Source organism: Narcine bancroftii, chromosome 13 (assembly GCF_036971445.1).
Source record: "Narcine bancroftii isolate sNarBan1 chromosome 13, sNarBan1.hap1, whole genome shotgun sequence".
Taxonomy (NCBI): domain Eukaryota; kingdom Metazoa; phylum Chordata; class Chondrichthyes; order Torpediniformes; family Narcinidae; genus Narcine; species Narcine bancroftii.
The window spans coordinates 17984972-18006040 of NC_091481.1; the positions used below are offsets into that span (position 1 = coordinate 17984972).

General features: G+C 41.8%; 1 protein-coding gene across 5 annotated transcripts in view; it reads left to right on the forward strand.

The window, feature by feature from the left end:
• The first annotated feature begins 234 nt into the window (after nt 1-234).
• The window catches only part of mapk11 (mitogen-activated protein kinase 11), a 39809-nt gene continuing 18974 nt past the window's right edge, over nt 235-21069 (forward strand). The window contains exons 1-5 of one of the 5 annotated variants that reach the window (XM_069907890.1): nt 235-318; nt 10704-10833; nt 16888-16946; nt 19379-19490; nt 20827-20934. In XM_069907890.1, coding sequence (XP_069763991.1) covers nt 10819-10833; nt 16888-16946; nt 19379-19490; nt 20827-20934 — 294 coding nt within the window. In that variant the 5' untranslated portion in view covers nt 235-318; nt 10704-10818. Of the gene's footprint in view, nt 319-365; nt 488-716; nt 990-10703; nt 10834-16887; nt 16947-19378; nt 19491-20826; nt 20935-21069 lie in introns of those variants that run through there. The other 4 variants (XM_069907887.1, XM_069907891.1, XM_069907886.1 and 1 more) reach the window with 4 other exon arrangements.

Sequence of the window (21069 nt, forward strand, 5' to 3'; positions counted from 1 at the left end):
AAAGCATTGATGAAGGAAGGTCTGAAAAGAACTTTGCAAGGACTCTCTTATCCTGCACAGAGAAGATGGGAGACAAAGCATTGCCAAACAGTTTTTTTTTAAGTGGAAATTCTCCCCAATATTGAGGGTGAGGGAAGCATGAGAAGCACAGGACTGGTGTAGGGGAACAGAAAATGGGGAGACCAACCCACCCCCCGGTTTGAGAGGGAGAAGCAAAGAGACAACCCATGGTCCGGTGACGACGGCAGTGAGGGCAAGAACACACAGGCTGTTGGGTGACTCGAGGCGAGGGATCCACACAAGCTGCGGGTGACTCTGGTGAAGGGGCTTGCGCCAGGCGGTGGAACGCTGGAGAACGGTCGGAAACTGGCTGAAGGGGTGCCAGTGGGATGTGGGATGAGGGGGGGTGCTGGAGGCTTCCTGGTCAGGCCCACCCGGAGCTTGGACCGAACACTGTGGCCAAGCCATGGCCATCCAGTGACCCTGGGTGGGCTCTCTTTCTCTGACTGTCAGGGGCGCTGGGCAATTCTGTTTTGCCGACGGCGAATCTTTGTCTGCCAAGGAAATATGTTGTGTAATATCGCATTTTCTGTTTGACAATTGAAAAGCACTCATCTCGAATCTAGTCATGCATCTTATTGAAAGAGTTAAATGTTTCAACGTGCCTGGAGTCTGAGATGACCGTGTGTGTGTGTGAGTGGGGACAGTGGCAGCGCCTGCTTCCAGCGGCGAGGCTGGAGCGCTGGGGGTCCGCATTTTGCGTGTTGTCAAACGCGTGGCTGGAATCTGAAATCAGTTTCGATTCAGCGCTGACTTTGTTGCGTCAGGAGGGGAGGGGGGGGGTCCCTGTCGCAACGTTTGATGGAATAAAAAAAAATGTCAGTCAGGACTGGCTTTTACAGACAAGAATTAAACAAAACGGTATGGGAAGTGCCGGAGAGGTATCAGAACCTGAGCCCGGTCGGCTCCGGGGCTTATGGATCCGTCTGGTGAGTAGACGCTCCTGACCCCGGTGTCGGCTCTCGGCAACGTTTCCCGTTCCATGGGATTGGGGGGGGTTGTTTGGCGGCTACTCATGAAGGAGAGGTGGTCCGAAATACACAGGGTCCCGCTTCGTGTGGGCCTGCTCGAGGAAGTGTGGGGCACCCGGTCTGTCCCGATCCCGGGGACTCACTGGAGGGGGAACCATATTGGATTCGGGCTCCCAGAGGCGTGGCGGCGGCGGCTCCAGTCCGGCTTCTCGGCCGAAGGCGGGGGTCGCTGCAACCGAGAGCTTCCCGAGGGTTTGATCCCCCGCGCTCCGTTCGGCTTCGGATCATCGCGCCCCCGACGAATGCACCCGGTCGCGACCTGGTGCGCTTTCTAATCGGCGAGGATCCTATCGGCAAAGGGTTTTCCAGGTCGACTTTGCAATGGAGCGAAAAATAACAGCATTTCTTTTTTAAAAATCCTGTATTAGCGATCCAATGTAATTTAAGCCACCGAGTTCCGTCCAGATGGAACAATGCTGGAGTTCATGCTATTGCAACTGGCTCTTTTCGCTGCAGAAATAGACGTGAAATATCATTCCTTAAGTATTACTTCTGTTAAGTTTTGAAACTGAAAATAGATACATTGCCAAATAGATACATCGCTGTTCGGTGTATTTCACGTGGAAATACTTAATACATTCAGTTTTCTGATTTGTAAGTAAGAATTTAAAACTAAGACCAACTCTTTGAGTGGGGAGTGGGGAGTTGGGGGAAGAGCTGTCCTTCCCCTGAAGCTCTGCAACTTCAGGCGAGCTCTCTGAAGAGTCTGGCCGAAGGAAATCATTGCCGTTGTGTTCGGCAAGGCTACAGCTAACTTCTGACAAAGTGGCCAACTGACCGAAGCCTGGGGTAACAGGGCTATTCAATTACTGCATTTCCCGAAATCTGTCTCACCTTTTAGAGCCTCAACCATTTCTCTTCACAGATGCTGCCTGGCTTGCTGACTATCTCCATCTCCACCTTCCCTCATGAGGCCATTACTGTACTTCTGTTTCATGCCTTTTGATCTCCCTTTATTTAGTGCTTTGCCCTTCAAATTGTCCTCGCATTGTTTCCTGAGCTGGGAGATGGGGCTGGCTGCAGTGCATTGGAATTTAAGATGTAGGTTTCTGATTAGTATGTTGGAGAACCAATGAATAGACGCGTTATTTTGAATCAAATATGTTAAAAGAGCATTTCAGAAAAAAGAATGATCATAATTTGATCGATTTTTTTTGTTAAGATTGAAAGTGTTTCAATTCAATCTTGGTCTATGTGTCTAAATATAGTTAGAAATATTTTAATGTAGTTTCTCTGTCTCCCATGAATGGTTGTGCAAGGTTGGGAAACTCTTAAAGGCCATCATTGTTGTCAAGTATTGGTTAACATTTCAATTATTAATAAATAGTTTGTTGTGTTTAATTATTTAAGGATCAAATGTGATAAAAATGTGTTCAAACTATGACAGGGAAAAGTTAAAGACTGTATTGGTTCAAGGGAAAAGGTTTATAATATTACCAGTGAGAGCATAAGCCTGATCATTGGGAAATATCACATTTCCACCAAAATAAAATTTAAAGGAAAGTAATGTTCCAGAGTAATCTTGCTAGGAACACAAAAACAGACTGTTAAACTGCTTGTGGGTAGGCAAAAAACAAACAAACAGGAAGTTTACAAAATTTAATATCTGAGACATTATTGACTGTGAGAGGGGAAATTAGATTGGGAATAAGAAAATAGCAGAGAAATTAAGCAATTTTACATTGGACTGTACAGAAAAATCTTTTTTTTTAAAATCGTTGGAAATAGTGAAGAATAACTGTTAAAAGAGAATGAACAGTTGAAAGAAATTAGCATCCCAAATAAAACTGTGAAAATTGATGAAATGGAAACCAAATACAAGCCCAGGCAGGACCTGATGATCACCAACTCTCAGGACTGAAAGATAACAATAGTATTACCTGTTATCTTTCAAAATACCATGGAATGTTTTCACTGAAAAGTAACTGTCCAATTAAAGAAAGGAGGAGGAGGAGAGAAAAAGGGAACTATTGTCCCATTAGCCTTATATCAGCAGCAGGAAATGTGGCCGAATCTATTGTTAAGAAATTGACAAAATGGACCCTTAGAAAATAACATGATGATTGGGCAGTGTTTGGAGGAGAAATAACATTTGACAAATGTTTTAAGAGTTTTCTAAAGTTGTCACAAATAGATAAGGCCATCCACTTTATGTGGTGTATTTTAATATGGTGAAGTGGAGCATATGGAATGTGGGTCATTTCAGGCTATAGATTGATTGTGAGAGAGAGGATATGAGTAAACTATTCTGGAGGCTGTGTAACCTTGCCAAGTACTGCAGGGATTGGTGAGCACATTATTGTTCACAAGGAGGGGATTAAGTGAAACAAAGCTGGAAGGCTGCATGTGATACTCGACGAAGAGCCCAAGCCCGAAACTTCCTATAGATGCTACATGGCCTGCTGAGTTTCTCAGGCATATTTGTGTATTGCAGGCTGCGTGTGTTGCAAGGAGACCACAAAGAGATTACAAACACTGGCATCACTCGGGGGGTGCGGGGAGGGTGGGGTGATGTCACCAGAGGGGGTGACACCAAAATGACAGTCTATAAAATTTTTGTGATGTGATGTTATACACTCTATTGTCATTATGCTGGTATACTGTCAAGTCCGCCAGTCAAAAAGTTACAGCTCGCAGAGTCTGGTCTACAGGCGTGGGATTCTTTGTTTGGTTCACGCTGGTCTTTTAGTTGGACGTGGAGACAGATGTCCATGATCACTGTAGACTTAAGACTTTCCTGAGTTTCGAATGTGGCAACGACCATCTTTGATTTCTTCACACGGGAATTTTTCACTCAGTGACCTCCAAGTCACTACACGAGGTTCACGCCTCCGAAGCCCACTTTAGGGTTAACAAGTGACCCTCTGTCAGACAGGTCTTCCCCCTCGCTCCGTGCGCGGCGGACCCTGCCTCCCGCTCCTTTTGTTGGAGCATTCCTCATCTGTACTTTATTGTTCCTTGCTCCACATCCATTTAATATACTTTATCAGTGTCATGTAATGGTCGGTGTGGAAGAAATCACTTGCAAGACTGCATGATCTCAAGGAATGATCTTGGCTCAGCTCCATATTCAGACTTTGGCACATTAATGATGACCTTTTTACCTCACTGCTCAAGCCTCTTGGCATAATTTTTTTTTAATGCCAAAAAAGGATACATTTGCTTCACATCATGCCAAGGAAACTGAACATTTCTTCCAAGTCAGAAGCATTCCATTATGCTTGACAGGTTTACAGGGCATCGTGGTCATGCAAGCAATGAACTGCTGTGTGTGAACCTCTTCAATCTTGGTTAAGGATCACGATCCAAAACATTGACTTACCATTATTGCTGAGCCTTGATAAAGGGTCTCGTCCTGAAACCTGATGGACCATTATTGCTCATGGATCCTGCCTGACCTGCTCTTCCTCCATTGTTTGCTCAGGATTTTAGCCACTGTAGACTTTGTGTTTCTCATTTCTTGTATCAAGGCCACAAATCTTGGGCAAAAAAACGCAAGTATATAGGGTAACTTGCATATGAACAGAGTTCTTTGTGCATATTGATGGCCAAGTGAATGTCAGCATTCACTTGTGTGTAGGTGTCAGAAAGCTGCAATTTTTTGAATGCCTTTGATCTAGCTAATTCTGCATACAATTCTGGCAAAATCAATCGGAGGTATTGTTCATCATTTCCAACTTGATTCATGGTCTCCACATAACTAAATTGTTAATGCTCCAACTTATCTAGTGTTTTCTCAACATCACTCTTTAAGCACGTTTCACCATGGTCTAACCTGATTTGATATGAATGTGCATAATGTACCCAGTTATGTGAGCAGAGCTATTTGAGAATATTACCATTAGGTTCCAACAATGTGTCATGGTATTGAAATGGCAAAATTGGAAACATTCTTGGTTTCTTTCAATCTGTCCTTCCCATTAAAGTTGGATTGTTTTAAGGTTAGCTACAAGCTTTGAAGATAATTGTACTGGCGGCCTGTTGTATTCCCCTGGGCCTTCCATTTGCCCGAGTGTCTGTAAAACCTCATCAGAGTAGGTTACCAGCTTGACAGTACTTTCTATCATTGGTATCCAGTTGGTCTTGCTAGACTGAGTTTTAACAGCATTATTTTTATGTCAGTGGAGTGGTTGCCAAACAATGCTGGAAGAATTCCAAAAGTTATTCAGCAACTCTGGAGGCAAAAGATATAAGACCCTGCATTAGCTCAGAGAAGAGATAATTTGCATATGACAGGGGAAGGGATAGAGCCTGCAGATGAAACCAGATGGGAGAGAATGATGGGCAGATGGAACCAAGTGGGGAGAGGGAATGAGAAGAATGAACAAATGGAGAAGTAAATGAGATGGACAGGAAGTTAAGTGTGCACCAGGATTCCCTGGAATTGGAAAGTTCAATGTTCACACCAAGTGTGCTTGGCCTCTCCTAAGCAGGTTGACTTGGGGGTGGAAGGAGAGTTAAAATGCCAGGCAACCAGATGTTTGAGATGATTGTTGTGGACAAAGCGCAGGTACTCTGCAGAGCTGTCTCTTTGCCTACTCTTGGTGCACCCATTCCCTTTTATGTCCAGCTTTATTTGAAAGTCTCTTGCTTGCCTACTGTAAGAGGCACAGATCACATGCAATCCCAGTTCCTCATTATCTGAATGTATTCATAAACAATTACATTTTCCTTATGCTGTTTCAAATTGGACAGAAATTGCTTTTGCTGCTATTAGGCTTTCACAGCTGAAATACTTGGCCTTTCTAAATGGTAAACTGGTAAATAATGACCATTGCAATGACTGCAGCTGACTGAACCAGCCTCACTGGAATACTTTGGATTTGATATCAAGAGATCGGGCCTTGTTAAGACTTCCTGACTGAACTGCAGCAATACTAGCTAATTATGGTGAACAACATCCTTTAATTCTCACCTCTCCTCTTTTATTGGTTTGGACTCCTCCCCCCCCCCCCCCCCTCCCCACCCGGTCAGGCCAGTCTTTATTCTGCCGGCCTTCCTAATCTTTGCTTGTTCCTTCTTCAGGCCAGCTGAATTCCTTCAGCATTGCTGTGTGTTTTTGCTATAATTACAGTGTCTGTAGACTTTTGTGTTTCACTAGGCCCATGAAGCCTGTTCCCACCATTCATTATAAATCAAGGTTCATCTGTGCTGGCCTCAACTCCTTCACCAGTCCACTATAACCCTCAATTCCTGGATCTTTTAAACATTTATTCACATCTTAAAAATAAGTATTGATCTAGCCTCCTTGTTCCGAAGACTTATTACCCTCTGAGATATATATTCTTTCATAAACTGACCTGCAATGAAAATGTTTCCATTTATTCAAAATTTGCCTTGTCCTGATTTAGATACATTTTCTCTGTCCTCTCAAGTCCTAAGTTTATCCAAAATTCAGTGTGTCACCGAAGACTCTCGTAAACTTCTACGGGTCTACTACGGGTGTAATGTGGAGAGCATTCTGGATGGTTGCATCACTGCCTGGTATGGAGGCACTAACTCTCAGGACAAGAATAAACTCCAGAGGGTTGTTAACTCAACCTGTGACATCACAGACACCAGACGCCACTCCATCGAAGGCATCTACATGAGGTGGTGTCTTAAAAAAACAGCCTCTATCCTCAAAGACCCCATCACCCAGAACATGCCCTCTTCACTTTGCTACCATTAGGAGCCTAAAGACGAGCACTCAACGGCACAAGGACAGCTTCTTCCCTGCTGCCATCAGATTCCTGAATGATCGATAAACCAAAGACACTGCCTTACTTTTTGTGCACTTTTTTTTCAATACTGTGGTAAGATGGTAATTTTATGAATGTTTGCACCGAATTTCATGACTTGTTCATGACAATAAATTCTGATTCTGAAGTGTATGCATTTATTAGCTATTGTCAATTATTAACACATTACAAAGGAAAAATCTGATGGATGATGATAGCTTTCAGTAGAAGTAGATTCAGGATGACGTATATGCAGCACTAATACCAAGAAGTATTTCAAATGTCCAGGTAGTCCCTGACTTACGACCGTAATGGGGACTGAAGGTTTGGTTATAACTCGTGAGTCGGATTCCCTCCAACATCCAATGGGGACCTTGGCCTGCCACGGGGAAGGTTGACCTCAGGCTGCTGCAGGGAACAGGAAGCGAGGACTTCGGGCTGATGCTGAGAGCGGGGAACACTGTGTACAGTACTTTTTTAATACAAAATATGCACTTGTACAAAAGTTTTAATAATTTTTTTTAATTTTGTTCATTTGTACGGATGGACATAACTCACATAGGTCAGAAGTCGAGGACTGCCAGTAATTTTTAAAAATCAATCACTCCTAATTATTTCAAATATTGTTTTCAGCATTGATACATTATCACTAAACTTGTTTCTCAGAACTATTTGATGAGAAGGCAATATCCAGGCTGTACCATTTGTTTTCCAATGTGTGCTCGTCTCCACCACAGATTACTGGTGAAGCTCGATGACGTTTGTGAGAGCAACAGCATTATTTAGACGAGGGCGATCTCCTTGGGACCCTCAAATCACTGGCCAGGTTGTTTGTAGATTTCAGAGCAGAAGGATTGTGGAGTTTGGAAGCAAGTTTTAAACTCATGGATTTAATATAGTGTGTCATTCAAAAGCTGAAGAAGTACCATGTACAAACGACTTATTGGTTTGAGAGCTGTATTTAATTTCCTTGAATCGAGTATTGATAACGGAAATAAGCTTTTCTCTGCCGTAACCAGGGTTTGAATCTGGCCAGTCCATTTTAAACCTGTAGCTCTCTGGACAAGTAAACCCACCGAAATGCTGGAGGAGCTAACTCAGCTGGTCTTTTCAGCATCTATAGGAGACAAAGATATATTGCCGACGTTTCGGGCTCGAGGCCTTCTTCAAGGAAAAAGTTGAATGATGAATGGTATGAGGAAATCTGAAATGGAAAGAATCCTGCCTTCAACATGACAAAAGAAACTAGATTGGTGTTGTCCGTGAAATGACATGGCGGCTGAGGTGCGTGGCTGCAGAAGGGGTTAGAATGTCAAGAGAAGATCAGACCTCTTTGTACAATGCTGTGTCTGAGCTCTTGTGGGCATCAGTACTGCAGCTTTGCTTGCTGGATTGGTACTTGCATTAAACAGGAACCTCTGACAGATGGTTGAATATCTGATTTCCTTTTTATAGCTTGAGCCTTTTTTCTTTGTTCTTCACATCATGATGTTTTTTGTGGTTGTCAGATCTCTTCCAATAGTGCACCAGAGAGATCAAACTGCCATTTCACAACATGCCAAGGTGTATGCAGGCCACAATCTTTCACGATGGATTGGCTATGTTTCTTCAATTCTTTTATCAGTTCACCCAAATTTGTCTTTAACCCAAACAGATGAAGATGATTGACATTATCATCTTAAGGCTAATGGAAAAGATAGCAAAAATGCAAAAGGTAAACTGCAAGCTGCAACAAGCACATTTACTTTGAAGCATTCCGCTGCAGAATAGTAGTTATTGACAATACTGTGAGGTAGGACTTTGCATTCTGGCAAGAGCACGTCATTTCAAAGGGCAATCGTGTCAAACCTTGAGGAGTCCTACAGGACCATGTCCTTGATCGTTGTATGTTCAGCCTCTTTGCCAGTCACCTTCCTCCTCCCTTATATAAGATGTGGGGTTGTTTGCTGAGGATTTTTGTTTTAAATCATTTATATTTGCCATTCCTGAGACAATGAGTTTGCCCACGTGCCTGACTTTCCAAAGCCAATTTAAAATACCAATGTTTACACCTGCAGATTTAACAATGTAGGCAAGCCCAAATGTCTCCATTGACAGAGTGCATCTTTATCAGCTTTATATGCTAAAATCTGCATGTTTTTAAATGATATTAATCTTCTCCTAGATTCCTTTGAGTTGGACATCATTACATAATTTCCAACAACAGACTAGTTAAGTTGAAAGTTCAAATTTATTATCAGAATATACACATGACATCACATACAACCCTGAGATTGTTTTCCTGCGGGCCAGGCAGAATTTCTACTTATTGGTAGTACAAATGTACTCAAGATAAAGATACGTATTGTTAGGTAAAAAGAAGGAGTCACCCAGTGCTGGGCCGTAACAAGATGCAGTTGTGACCTTGTACTCTCAAGATAAGAGTGGGGATGACAAATTGATGTGCAGGAAACTAGCAGAGAAGGATAGCAACAGTTTATTCACTGGACAATGTCATGGTATGATAATTTACTAAGTACGTATCCTAAGGTATATAAAAAACACCACTTGCTGATAACAGCAGAATGCGCCTTCTCCAACTAACACTGTTAGTTGCAAGTGTTACAATCCGGCAATAAAGAACAAAGAACCTTGATTTCGACTCAGTCTGGTGTTTGACTCACTCATTCATGAACAAAGCAGACCTAACAGTATACAAAAGAGAAAAATGTAAATAAACTGTCTGTGCAATACTAAAAAAAAAGCTGATAGATAATGTGCAAAGTAAGAGCCCTTAAATGAGTCCCTGATTGCGTTTGTTGTTGAGGAGCCCGATGGTGGAGGGGGAGCAACTGAATCTGAACCTGGTGGTGCAAGTGTTGTGGCACCTATACCTCTTTCCCGATGGCAACAGTCAGAACAGAACATGTCCTGGGTGGTGTGGATCCTTGATGATTGCTGCTCTCCCACGGCAACGTTCCATGTAGATTTTCTTGATGGTGTTAAACTAGGCTGTGTCCACTACCTTACGCAGTGCTTTTCCCTCAGAGGATTCGGTGTCCCCATACCAGACCGTGATGTCGCCGGGTCGCCACTCTTTCAGTAGAAGTTTGCCAAGGTTTCCGATGTCATACCAAGCCTCATCAAAGTCCTGAGGAAGTAGATTTACTTTCTTCATGATGACATTTGGATGTTGGGTCCAGGAAAGATCTTCTGAAATAATGACTTAAAGAAATTTAAATTTGATCATCCTCTCCACCTCTAGTCCCCCAAATGAAAACCTCTGGTTTTCCCTTCCCAAAGTCTACAGTCAGCTCCTCGTTTTGGTGACGTTGTAGTTGTTAGTACATCATCAGCCAAGTTTTCATTTTCTCTCCTGCCTGCTTGTTAGTTAACATCATCAGCCAAGTTTTCATTTTCTCTCCTGCCTGCTGACTCATTGCCCCCTGTTAATACAGCCCACTGCTATGGCATCGTCAGCAGTTAGACCTGCCTATGACCTTGTTTTTTCCTTTATGGTACTGTTTTCTGATGGTACTCTCACTGAACTGGGTGAAAAGTTTATCTCCTTTTATTTCAATAAAAATGCGGCACTATTTATAAATTTGTGGCCTTTATAAATTTGAGACAATGACCAATGGATCGTACCTTCTGAAAAGGAATGAGTTTTAATGTTGGAGACTGAGCAACTCAGCTCCAGGAGACACATCCTGGGACAAATTATTCTATTTCTTTGAAAACATCGCGTGTTTGTAAGTCTACTCTCTGGAAATATTTTACTGACCAAAAGATGTGAAGGGGCTCCTCAATTAATGTCCATTTCCGCATTGAGATCAAGCAGCTGAATGACATTTTGTGGCAGTGCGGACTTGGTTGGCTACCAGTTCTGACTTTGCTTTTTTTGTTTGTTTAGCTCTGCCTATGATACAAGAACGCGACAGAAGGTGGCTATAAAGAAGCTATCCAGACCATTTCAGTCTCTGATCCACGCAAGAAGGACATACCGGGAGCTGAGACTACTAAAACACATGAAGCACGAAAATGTAAGTCAACATTTCGTGATACAATTTGCTGAATAAGTGCAAACTAGAGTTTATATTTTGCTAAAATTAGTGATCAAATAGGTTTTTTCAGTTCCAGCAAATTAAGTAAAATATTTGATGAATTGTCTTAACACAATATTGTTCTTTGACCTGTTGCTTCAAAATTACAAACATTATTGGGTTTTTTTCTCTCTCTCTGGAATGATTCTCCTGTGATTTTTTTAAATTTTTTTTTTTGGCAAATTCTTTGCCAGAATATAAATCCCTAATTTCAGTCCCGGGTTCCAATAATTGTCATTGACATTTTGGAAATTGTGAGGATTGCACATCGTGTGCAAGCTCTCCACATAGAATACAAATCTGGAAAATTGGCCCATTTTTGTGGTACATTAATTACCAAATGGGTGAACAAACGATCTTTTAGAATTGGACTGATTTAATGCTGTTGCACAGGTATGGTGGCACGGTTAGTGCAACGCGTTTACAGCACCAGTGACCGGGGTTTAAATCTGATGCTCTCTGTAAGCAGTTTGTAAGTTCTTCCTGTGTCTATGTGGGTTTCCACTGGGTGCTCCAGTTTCCTCCCACTGTTAATTGGGCAGTACGGGCTCGTGGGCAGAAAAGGACCTGTTACCGTGCTGTATGTCTAAATTTAAATTTAAATAAATACAAGATGTAAATAGACACTTTTGTCCACAGAGTTTGAATCAACTAAAATGTCTAAATTTAAATAAATACAAGATGTAAATAGACACTTTTGTCCACAGTGTTTGTATCAACTAAAAACAAGAATACTGATGCTATTTTTATCCCATTTTTATTCACACCACATGTTCATCATCTCCTGAAGATTCTACTGTTCACCTACACTCTAACAACAAATTACAGTGGACAATTAACCTACCAACCTCCACGTCTTTGGGATGTGGGAGGAAGCACAGCATTCTGAGGAAACCCACACACAGTCGCAGGGGGAATGTGCAAATTCCACATAGACAGCACCCAAGATCAGGATGGCTCCTGTGTCTCTGGTGCTGTGAGACAGTGCCCAGCACTGCCCACTGTTTATAAGAGGATGCGAAATGCTGTTTTAAAGGTTTGCTCCCTCACTGGCATCTTGGTTTGGAAAATCCGCTGCCTCCCCAGCGTGTTCCTGACATTGTGTCAATGGGAACCTCCCCCTGGGCCTGCTTGTCAGGGGACAGCATTATCCAGGGATATTTTTGTCCTGATCCAAAATAGAATTTCCCTTTTGGTCTGGTAGGAATGGAATGTTGACCCAGACAACTCCAACATACTGAGTTTGGGAATTCATACTTCTAGTCTTTGGAGAATCAGTGGAAATAAACCAGGGGAGATGCTGCTTGAATGATAAAGGAAAAGTAGGAGTCCCATCGGGGAGCATCGATCATGTAACATCTCTGATTCTAAAGCAGTCCATTGGAGCAGTGGGCCGGAGAGGAAAATACATATATACAGGATATTCAATCTTCCCTCCACTGCAAGACTGTACTTCAGTAAGATAACACTTGACTGAATGGGCATCCGACCCTCCCAACTGCAGCAGACCAGTTGGCTGCCTTCTGACATATGACAATGTATACCTGTTCTGGAGATTTTCAGTGGACCTTTATATTGGCTTTTTATATCATTTGCAAGCCAGATGCAAAAGACACAGCTGGGATCTCCTGGCACAGGGCTACACTCCTGCTAACTATTTGTGACTCTTCTCTCTTTTGTGCTTGAACGTGTTACACAATTGCTGTGTCGGCAGATGCTCATGATGTTCCTTGTTACAATTCAGGATTTAAATAGCATTTAACAAAGCTTCTTTGCCTTAATTCATTTGGTCATGGGGATCAGTTACTGCGCAGGTGTTAAAAGCACTGGAAATAGTGTTATGTGGCTGTCATTATAAATCTGCAGTCTCCACAGGGAATGTTAACCCTTAATTAGTAAATGAGCAGCTGGTTCTCAGCAATGAGCATTATCCTTTTGATCAACCAGGCATAGATAAGGTAGACAGTACCTTCGCCTACCCAACGTCAGGGTGTGAGCAGCAAACATCAGTGCAAAGTGAAGGGAAAACAGTTCAAGGGAGATATCAGGGGTGGGGGTTTTTTTGAACACATAGTTGTGGGTGCCTGAAATGCTTTGCCAGGGGTGGTGGAGGAGGCTGAAACATTTGGGGCATTTAAGAAACTCTTAGGCAGGTACAAACTCTTAGGTAGCCACAAACGAGCCCCTCCATAAATCTTCGTCCGCGAAGCCAAGCCAAAGAGGCAGGTACATGGGTGAAAGAAAAATAAGTGGGTTATGAGGAAGGAAGGGTTTCATTTATTTTTGGTAGGAATACATAGGCTGGCATAACATTGAGGGCAGAAGGGCCATACTGCAGTGTTCTATGTTCTACGTAATTCATGAAACAACCACTTCCTTTTCAGAATGACATTTTCCAGTCACACACTTGCATCAAAATCTCTCTTGAATCAAAATTCGAGTGTTGGAGTGAACCAAAAATAGATTTGTTCTTGCAAGGCCAGAGAAGTTTCAGACTTCTGATTTGCTTTGTGCTGGGTGAGCTTGGCCTCTAGAGTAGAGAAGGCACAGCTTTAAAAGACTAGGACTCGGCCAGATCACGTCAGTGTATACAGCAATGAGGTAAGTCTGGGACCAGGCACGACTGTGATGTTGCTCATGGCTTTTTAAACAATTTTGTTGAACGTGGATAATGGCTGCAGGAACTTACAAAACAATAGGGCTGTGAGGAGTTGTCATCAGCAAACTAACAACAGCATTTTAGAGAGTGTTGATACTGTTTCAAACAAACCAGGAATCCCTTGGAGCTGAGAGGCTTAATTTTAAAATAATTAAGATAATGTGGTCACAGCGCACCTGAAGGTTGACTGAGTGATGAAAACTTGAGAATCTCTTGTGAAATATGAGTCAAGTTTTTGTGAAGTAGATCTTATTGAATGGCGGAGCAGGCTCCATGGGCCATTTTTGGCCTACTCCTGTTCCTACTTCCTATGTTCCTATTAGTGAAGTCTTTGCAATGGAATCTACAGGTATTTTTATGGAGGAGCACTGCAGTGGCAGAGAAAAATCTGCACTTTTTATAGAGAGGGCCTAAAAGCCTGCTCCAGCTTTGCTTTCATGAAGATCAATGCCTTGTTGTATCCTCTGGAGCCCATGGAGATGGGGGCGACTGGTGCTGTAGTGCCGCCTACCAACGTGATGTCATACGTACGTGCCGAATGGGAAAGAGGCCTATATCAGAAAATAGCGACCGTAGATCTCACCAATTAAAAGCCACTTTCTTACTGTGAATTCTAAAACTGATGATAAGAATGTACCTCCAGTGTGTTCCCTACTGTGCATGCAGTCGGGGTTTTAAAATTTGTGTTCCTGTGTCTCAGGCTGACGACGTCATTGATGACGACGTCATCAGCCCATCCCTAGCCAGTTGTGGAGCGCTTTGCTGCACATGTGTGACCAGCCTGAGGAAGGATCAGATTCAGCGTCTTGGGCCGCGCGTGGAGTATTTATGGAAGTAGGCTCAGCAACGTGAGGGTGGCGAATAACTGCCTTTACAGTTGCAATTTTTTGCCTCTATTATAAGGGCCTTACCTTCTCCCTCTGGCCTCATGGTACAATATCAGAAATAGTTAACACCTACTCTTTTGGGACAAGAAAGTTAATCATAGTGTGGAATTTGCACCTGTTTCAAGCAGAAATTCCAGGTGAAGCATTTGGTGCATGGTTTAGTGTTTGCATTGCTGTCAAGTGGACAATTGGATTGGGTGCTTAATTGTATTTTCACCCTAGGTCTCATCAACTTGGACCTTTCCAACTTGACAGAAGAAAGTCAATTACTTTACAATGTAAATTAAGGAAAAAATTAACCAGGGGGCATTAATCACCATATCCCCAGTATTGATATGCTGGAGCTTCCATTTTGGAGACAGGTGGCACTGTTGATGATTGCAGCTCTTGTCCACCAGTTGCTGTGATCTGTGGTCCCAGAGATGGCTGTGTCTGTAACTATCTTCCTAACGCTGCCACACCACCAGTCAGGTTCACATCAGGTCTACTTGGGCCAAGGTTCATGGCTCATTTGTGCTGTCCACAGTGTGGAAGTGCACTGCCATTTAACCCTTTCTCTTCCAGGTTACCCCTTCATCCAGTTTCCCCTTGCCACCTTCTCCTGCTCAATCTTGCTTCATCTCATGGCAGCTAGTGAATGATGTGGCAGCAACAACCTTCAAAATCAGAATCTGGTTTATCATCATGAACGTGTCATGAAATTGTTGTTTTGCGGAGCAGAATCGTGTAGAACAAGGAGCGAAAATTACTATAAAATTGCGATTACGTAAATGCAAGATTTTTTTTAAAGTTAGTGCACAAAATGTGAGGTAGTGTCCATAGATTCATTCCCCGTTCAGAAATCTGATGGCAGGGGAAAGAAGCTGTTCTTGTAACATTGAATGTATGTCTTCAGGCTCCTGTACCTCCTTCCTGATGGTAGCAGTGAGAAAAGGGCATGGCCTGAGTGGAGATGGTCTTTGATGATAGGTGCTCCTTTCTTGAGACACCACTTCTTAAGGATGTCCTTCATGAAGGGAAGACGTGCCCATGATGGCGCTGGCTGAGTTTACAGCTCATGGCTCTGTAACCTATTCATTCCCTGAACTGTGACATCTCCATAGCATATAGTGATGCCACCAATAAGAATGCTCTTCATGGTACACCTCTAGAAATTTGCAAGAGTCTGTGGTGACGTTCCAAATCTCCTCATATTCCAAATAAATACAGCCACTGGTGAATTGCATTAACATAATTGCAACAATCTTTGGAGCCCTTGGTAAAGCATATGTCACTTCTGCCCCTTTTACGCAGGGGAAGAGCACATCATTGATTTCTGTCAAGAGGTGTCCCAGTTTCACTATTGTTGGGTTAGTTTCTAAAAGACTTTTAGGCACAGTAAAGCTCCAATTTAGTATTCAAAGTGGGAGAAATCCAATTGCTTGATATAAATTTAAGAAAATATTAGCTCCAAATTATACATCCATATCGCAACCACTTAATTCTAAATGGAAGTGTCACGTGACTTCCTTGTTTCCAAGCAAGGAAACAGTGCATTATTTGACAAGGCAGAATTATAAAGACCCATATAAGAAAGAAGGACAACTCAATGGTGTCCTCCTTTTTTCAAATAATGAAGCTTCCCCTCTACTGTTCCCCATAGAGCCACTTCCAGCATTTCCTCCATCTCCAGGTTCCACTTTTGCCCTCACCAAGCCAAACCAAAAGGTTCCTTGTGTTCTCACATTCCACCCCACCAGCCTCCACATTCAGCACACCGTCCTCCGTCATTTACACCAATTTCACCAAGACCCTACCATCAACCACATCTACCCCTCAACGCCCCTTTCCATTTTCTGTGATCCCCTTGACCCCCCTCATCCTCCATTATCCGTGGTTCATTTTCTCTGCAACTTCAGGAAGTGTAGCATCTGCTCTTACAACTCCTCTCTCACCATCGTCCAGGTTTTTTCTGGTCTCACCCTTCTCTTATCAGAGTCCAGCACTGCATGACTCCTCTTTCTCCATATGCCCCCTCAGTTTGTCTTGCCTCTCTCTCCCTTTGGCATCTGCCAATCTACTGCCTCTATCTATCATGTTTCACCTCTCCCTGGTTAACCAATCCCTCCCTCCACCTGTCTCTTTGTGCTAGCTTTTCTTCCACCTTTCCCCAGTCTTGATAAGGACTTTGGCTTGAAACACTGACCATTCTTTTTCTTCTACAAATGCTGCTAGACCCATTAGGTTCTTCCAACAGATTTTGAATGGCCAATAGTAAGTTTTCTGGTCACTTTTAAGCCTTTTTATGTAAACTAATTTTAATATTTGATACCAATGGAGAATTAATGGCTTCTTGGTTATTTTGTTGAGATATCGTCTCATAAGTGGGTCTGTTATAATTTCACAATCCTGCATTTGGAAGCTGTTGTATCTAAATTCCATAAACTGTATTAATCTGTTTCCTTTTAGGTAATTGGATTATTAGATGTTTTTACACCAGCAGTTACACTGGAGAACTTTCGTGAAGTGTAAGTAGGATATGATTTGAAAAGTAGACTGATGAAAAATTGTCATGTTCCATACATAACAGATTCTGTGGTCCTCTTCAGCAGAATTGGAAGGAAATTGGCCTGATAATGACACAAAATTGGTTCTGGAGGGGGGGGGGTGAATGGGGAGTTGGACATAATTTTTTTTTACTTGCTTAGCAGTTTTGGTTGTGTTGTATTAAATCCTCTGAGAATTGCTTGTTGAAATTTCACTAAATGAATAACCATTAGTACATGAGAAGGATGACGAACTAATCCTGTCTGATCACATCTTTTCCACTTGGATATGGAGATTAATAGTCATCTTTTAGCAGCAAGTTTCCTACTTGGGACAGAAGAGGAATAACAGTCAACAGTGTGACTTGTTGGTCTACAGGGCTGAATGTTTTTGCAGTGATGCTTTTCTGAAAGCATTTGCAACTTCTAAATGGTCTGACTGCTCATGAAGGTGATACAATATTCATACCATTAATTTTGTCGTGTGACTATAACTGGTGGAGTAAAGTATTCCAGTGAAATTTCTGGTGTTTCTATAATGGATATAATTTCAAAATATGGTTTTTATAAATAAAAATAGAGTGGAATTTTGCCAGTTTATTCAAGACTTCTATTCTTCAGAGTAGGTTGAGGGATTATTTTCAAACCTGGGATTCTGTTTGACCAAAAGCCAGAGACAAAGAAGACTGATGAGGGCAGGGCAGCAAATATTGCCTAGATAGATTTGAGCAAGTCCTTTGTCAAGGTCCTACATGGTAGGCTGCTCTGGAAGATCAGATCGCATGAGATCTAGGGTGAGCTGGCCAATAAAGGTCTACAAAATTACGAGAGGCATAGATGGGGTGGACAGCCAGCATCTGTTTACCAGGACAGGAATAGCACACACCAGAGGATGTGTACAAAGTGAGGGGAGGGAGGGGGTAAGTTTTTTTTACTCAGAGTTGTGGGTGTCTGGATGGTGGTGAAGGCTGAAGCATTTGGGGCATTTAAGAGACTTAGCTAGGTATGTGGATAGAAGAAAACTAGAGGGTTATGGGATAGGGAGGGTTTAGTACTTTTTTTACAACATCAAGGGTGGAAGGGCCTGTACTGTGCTGTAGTGTTCTCTGCTCAATTGGGTACAAAGTTGGCTTCATGGTAGAAAAAACAGGGGGTAGTGGAATGTCATTGGCCAAAGTGGTGTGCTGCATGGATTGGTGCTACATCCACTGTTTGTCAGCTACATTAACAATATGGGTGACAATGTAATTAACATAGTAAGTTGCAAATGACACCAACATTGGTGGTAATAGTACACAGTGGATGGAGAAGGTTATCTAAGATTACGATAAGATCTAGATCAATTTGGAAAGCAGGCTAAGGAATGACAGATTGAATTTAACTCAAGACAAGTGTAAGGTGTTGCACTTTGTTAAACCAAGGCAGGGCCTTGGAGAGTGTTCTGGAGATTTGTGGCTACAGTATAGAATTTTATAAAATTGACGACACAAAGTGATGAAGAAGGAGTTGGATACACCTGTTTCATGAGCACTGAACAAGCAAGGACATCATGTCACAACTGTACAGGATGATGGGGAGACAGCACTTGGCATATTATTGCACAATTATAGATAACATTATTAATGTGGAAGTGTGCAGAAAGGATTTATGAGAACGTTACCAGCATTAAATTATAAGGAAAAGCTGGAACATGTGGGGCAGAGCGGACCTTATAGAAGTTTACAAAATTACAAAGCAGTGGTTCTCAACAACTTTTGATCCACACACATACCCCTTAAGTTATCCCTTACTAAGCACAGAGCACCCATGGCATTCTGTGCCATAGGTGCTCTGTGGTTAGTAAGAGATTACTTAAGGTGGTATGTAAGTTGGTGGGGGGAGAGACCATTGGGTCTCTGGGACTGCTCCACCATTCAATCTGATCACAGGTGGTCCACGTATTAATTTCACTAACCAGCATTAATTGTCTGTCAATACTGTTGTTTCAAAACATTCTTCATTTCTAACTTTAGAAACTTCTCAGTTTATCTATTCACAATGAAGATTTTTTAAATTACTGCTTGAGGGGTGGTGAGTCTTTCTTTTCCTGATGACAAGTCATAGAACAAATATAATGCTAGAAGATCCACATTAGGTTTTAAATTATTTTGTCTTTCTTTACTTTTTTTCTTTTTTTATAAAATACCACATGTATTTGGATTAAGTTTGAAATATAGTGATATGTTTGCTAAGTGGTTTTATTTTAAATAAAATATTTTTTTAAAAGATCCACATTGATCTGAATCTGAGAAACCTCTGCCTATTTAGAGAAAGGTTGACAATGGGTCCCAACAAAAAGCAAATCTTGGTCATATTTATGTCAAATTGTTTGTTTTAATGTGTTTTCCTGAAGTAATTTGTTCATTTTACTCCAGGTATTTGGTGACGAACCTAATGGGTGCAGACTTGAACAACATAGTCAAGTGTCAGAAGCTGACAGATGATCATGTGCAGTTTCTTGTGTATCAATTACTCAGGGGACTTAAGGTACAGAATCAGTGTCCTACAAATAGAAACAACTAGACTAACACGAGGCGATTACGGAAATCCATGACTTGTGTTGCTTCTTCATTGTCAGTCTTTTCCTTCTGCCTGCTTTTCAGTTGTATTTTGTGCAACAGAATGATTGGCTCCAAATTGATAAGATGTTTCTGGCTATCTCAATGAAATACAGCAATTTTGGAAATGAAACCTCTCAGTTCTTATTAATAAGTAATTAGCCTTTCATTTCACTGCACATAATTCTGTTCATGATACAGAATAAAAGCCTATCTCATTATGCATTCATACATTGGTCAACAAATGACCATAGATATCAGTGGTACACCTTCTAAACTGCATTGAGCAGTGCTCCAGAGTGTGCCACACCCTTCCCCCTCCAGTTCACCTTACAGGTCTATACAAAAAAAAAGCTTTTACCTCATTAAAAGGTTGTTCAAATCTTGTGGCAGAGGATATGCACAGTAGAAATGTACTGTAATTTCTGATCAACACAATAATGCCATCACCAACTACTGTGTAATGATTTAATACACATTAATGTGACCTTGGCTTTTCCTCTATAGTTACAGCTTGATGTATATTTCTACTTTATTTATCTTTGTCACAACTTTTCAAAATTTGCTGTTTCTTTCCACAAATTTAGTTGTCTAGAAACTAAATATTCATTTCCAAATGTTGAATTACTCACAAAAGAGCCCCTTTATATTCATTACTGGGGAAAAATTCCTGCTGGTAAAAATGTTATCAATAGGAACTATCTCTCCCAATACAAAATATCTCCCAACTGGTTGCAAGCAAGATTCTTGATCTGATTGTCAACTGGTGAGTGTTTTCTCTCGCACAGAAAGGGTGCCTAATATAACAATGAGACCTGGTCAGTGACCAGGAACATTGTGTATCACACAGGTCAGTGATGCTCCCAAGGCAGCAACCGCAGACCTCCCACTTATTGCCACTCATTATTTGTGTTTGGTTTGTTTGAAATGAAGTCAGATCTAGGGAGAAGAAAGCTGTTCTCCTCTGCTTTGATTCGGGATAACACTGCAGCAACCAGATCAAAGTTCACATTCCAGGGAACAAATGATGAATTGACGTGTTTTTCAGTTGAAGCCTTTCTTCTTCCTCCAAAGATTTTATGGTAAATAGATCAGGGAGGTTCTCCCAAGTGGCAAGGCCAATATTTATTCCTCTATCACAATTGATGAAATTGCTGTTTGAGAAAGTCTACGCTGTGCAAACTTCAGATAAGTTCATTGACTGTAAAACACATTCCTGACCAGAACTGTATCAATGCAAGACATTTTTCTCTTTTAAAATGTAGAATTTAATACTCTATCATGTACCTTCTACATTGGTGACATCAAACATGGATTGGGTGACCACTTTGTTGTACATCTGCTCAGTCTGTACATTCAAGCTGGAAGTCCTGGTAGGCAACCATTTTAAGACCCCCTAACCATGCATGTCGGCCCTTGGTCTCATCTCTTGCCAGGATGAGGCCAAAAGAAAACTTGAGAAACAACATATATTCCTCCTGGACACCCTTACACCCAATTTTTTTCAA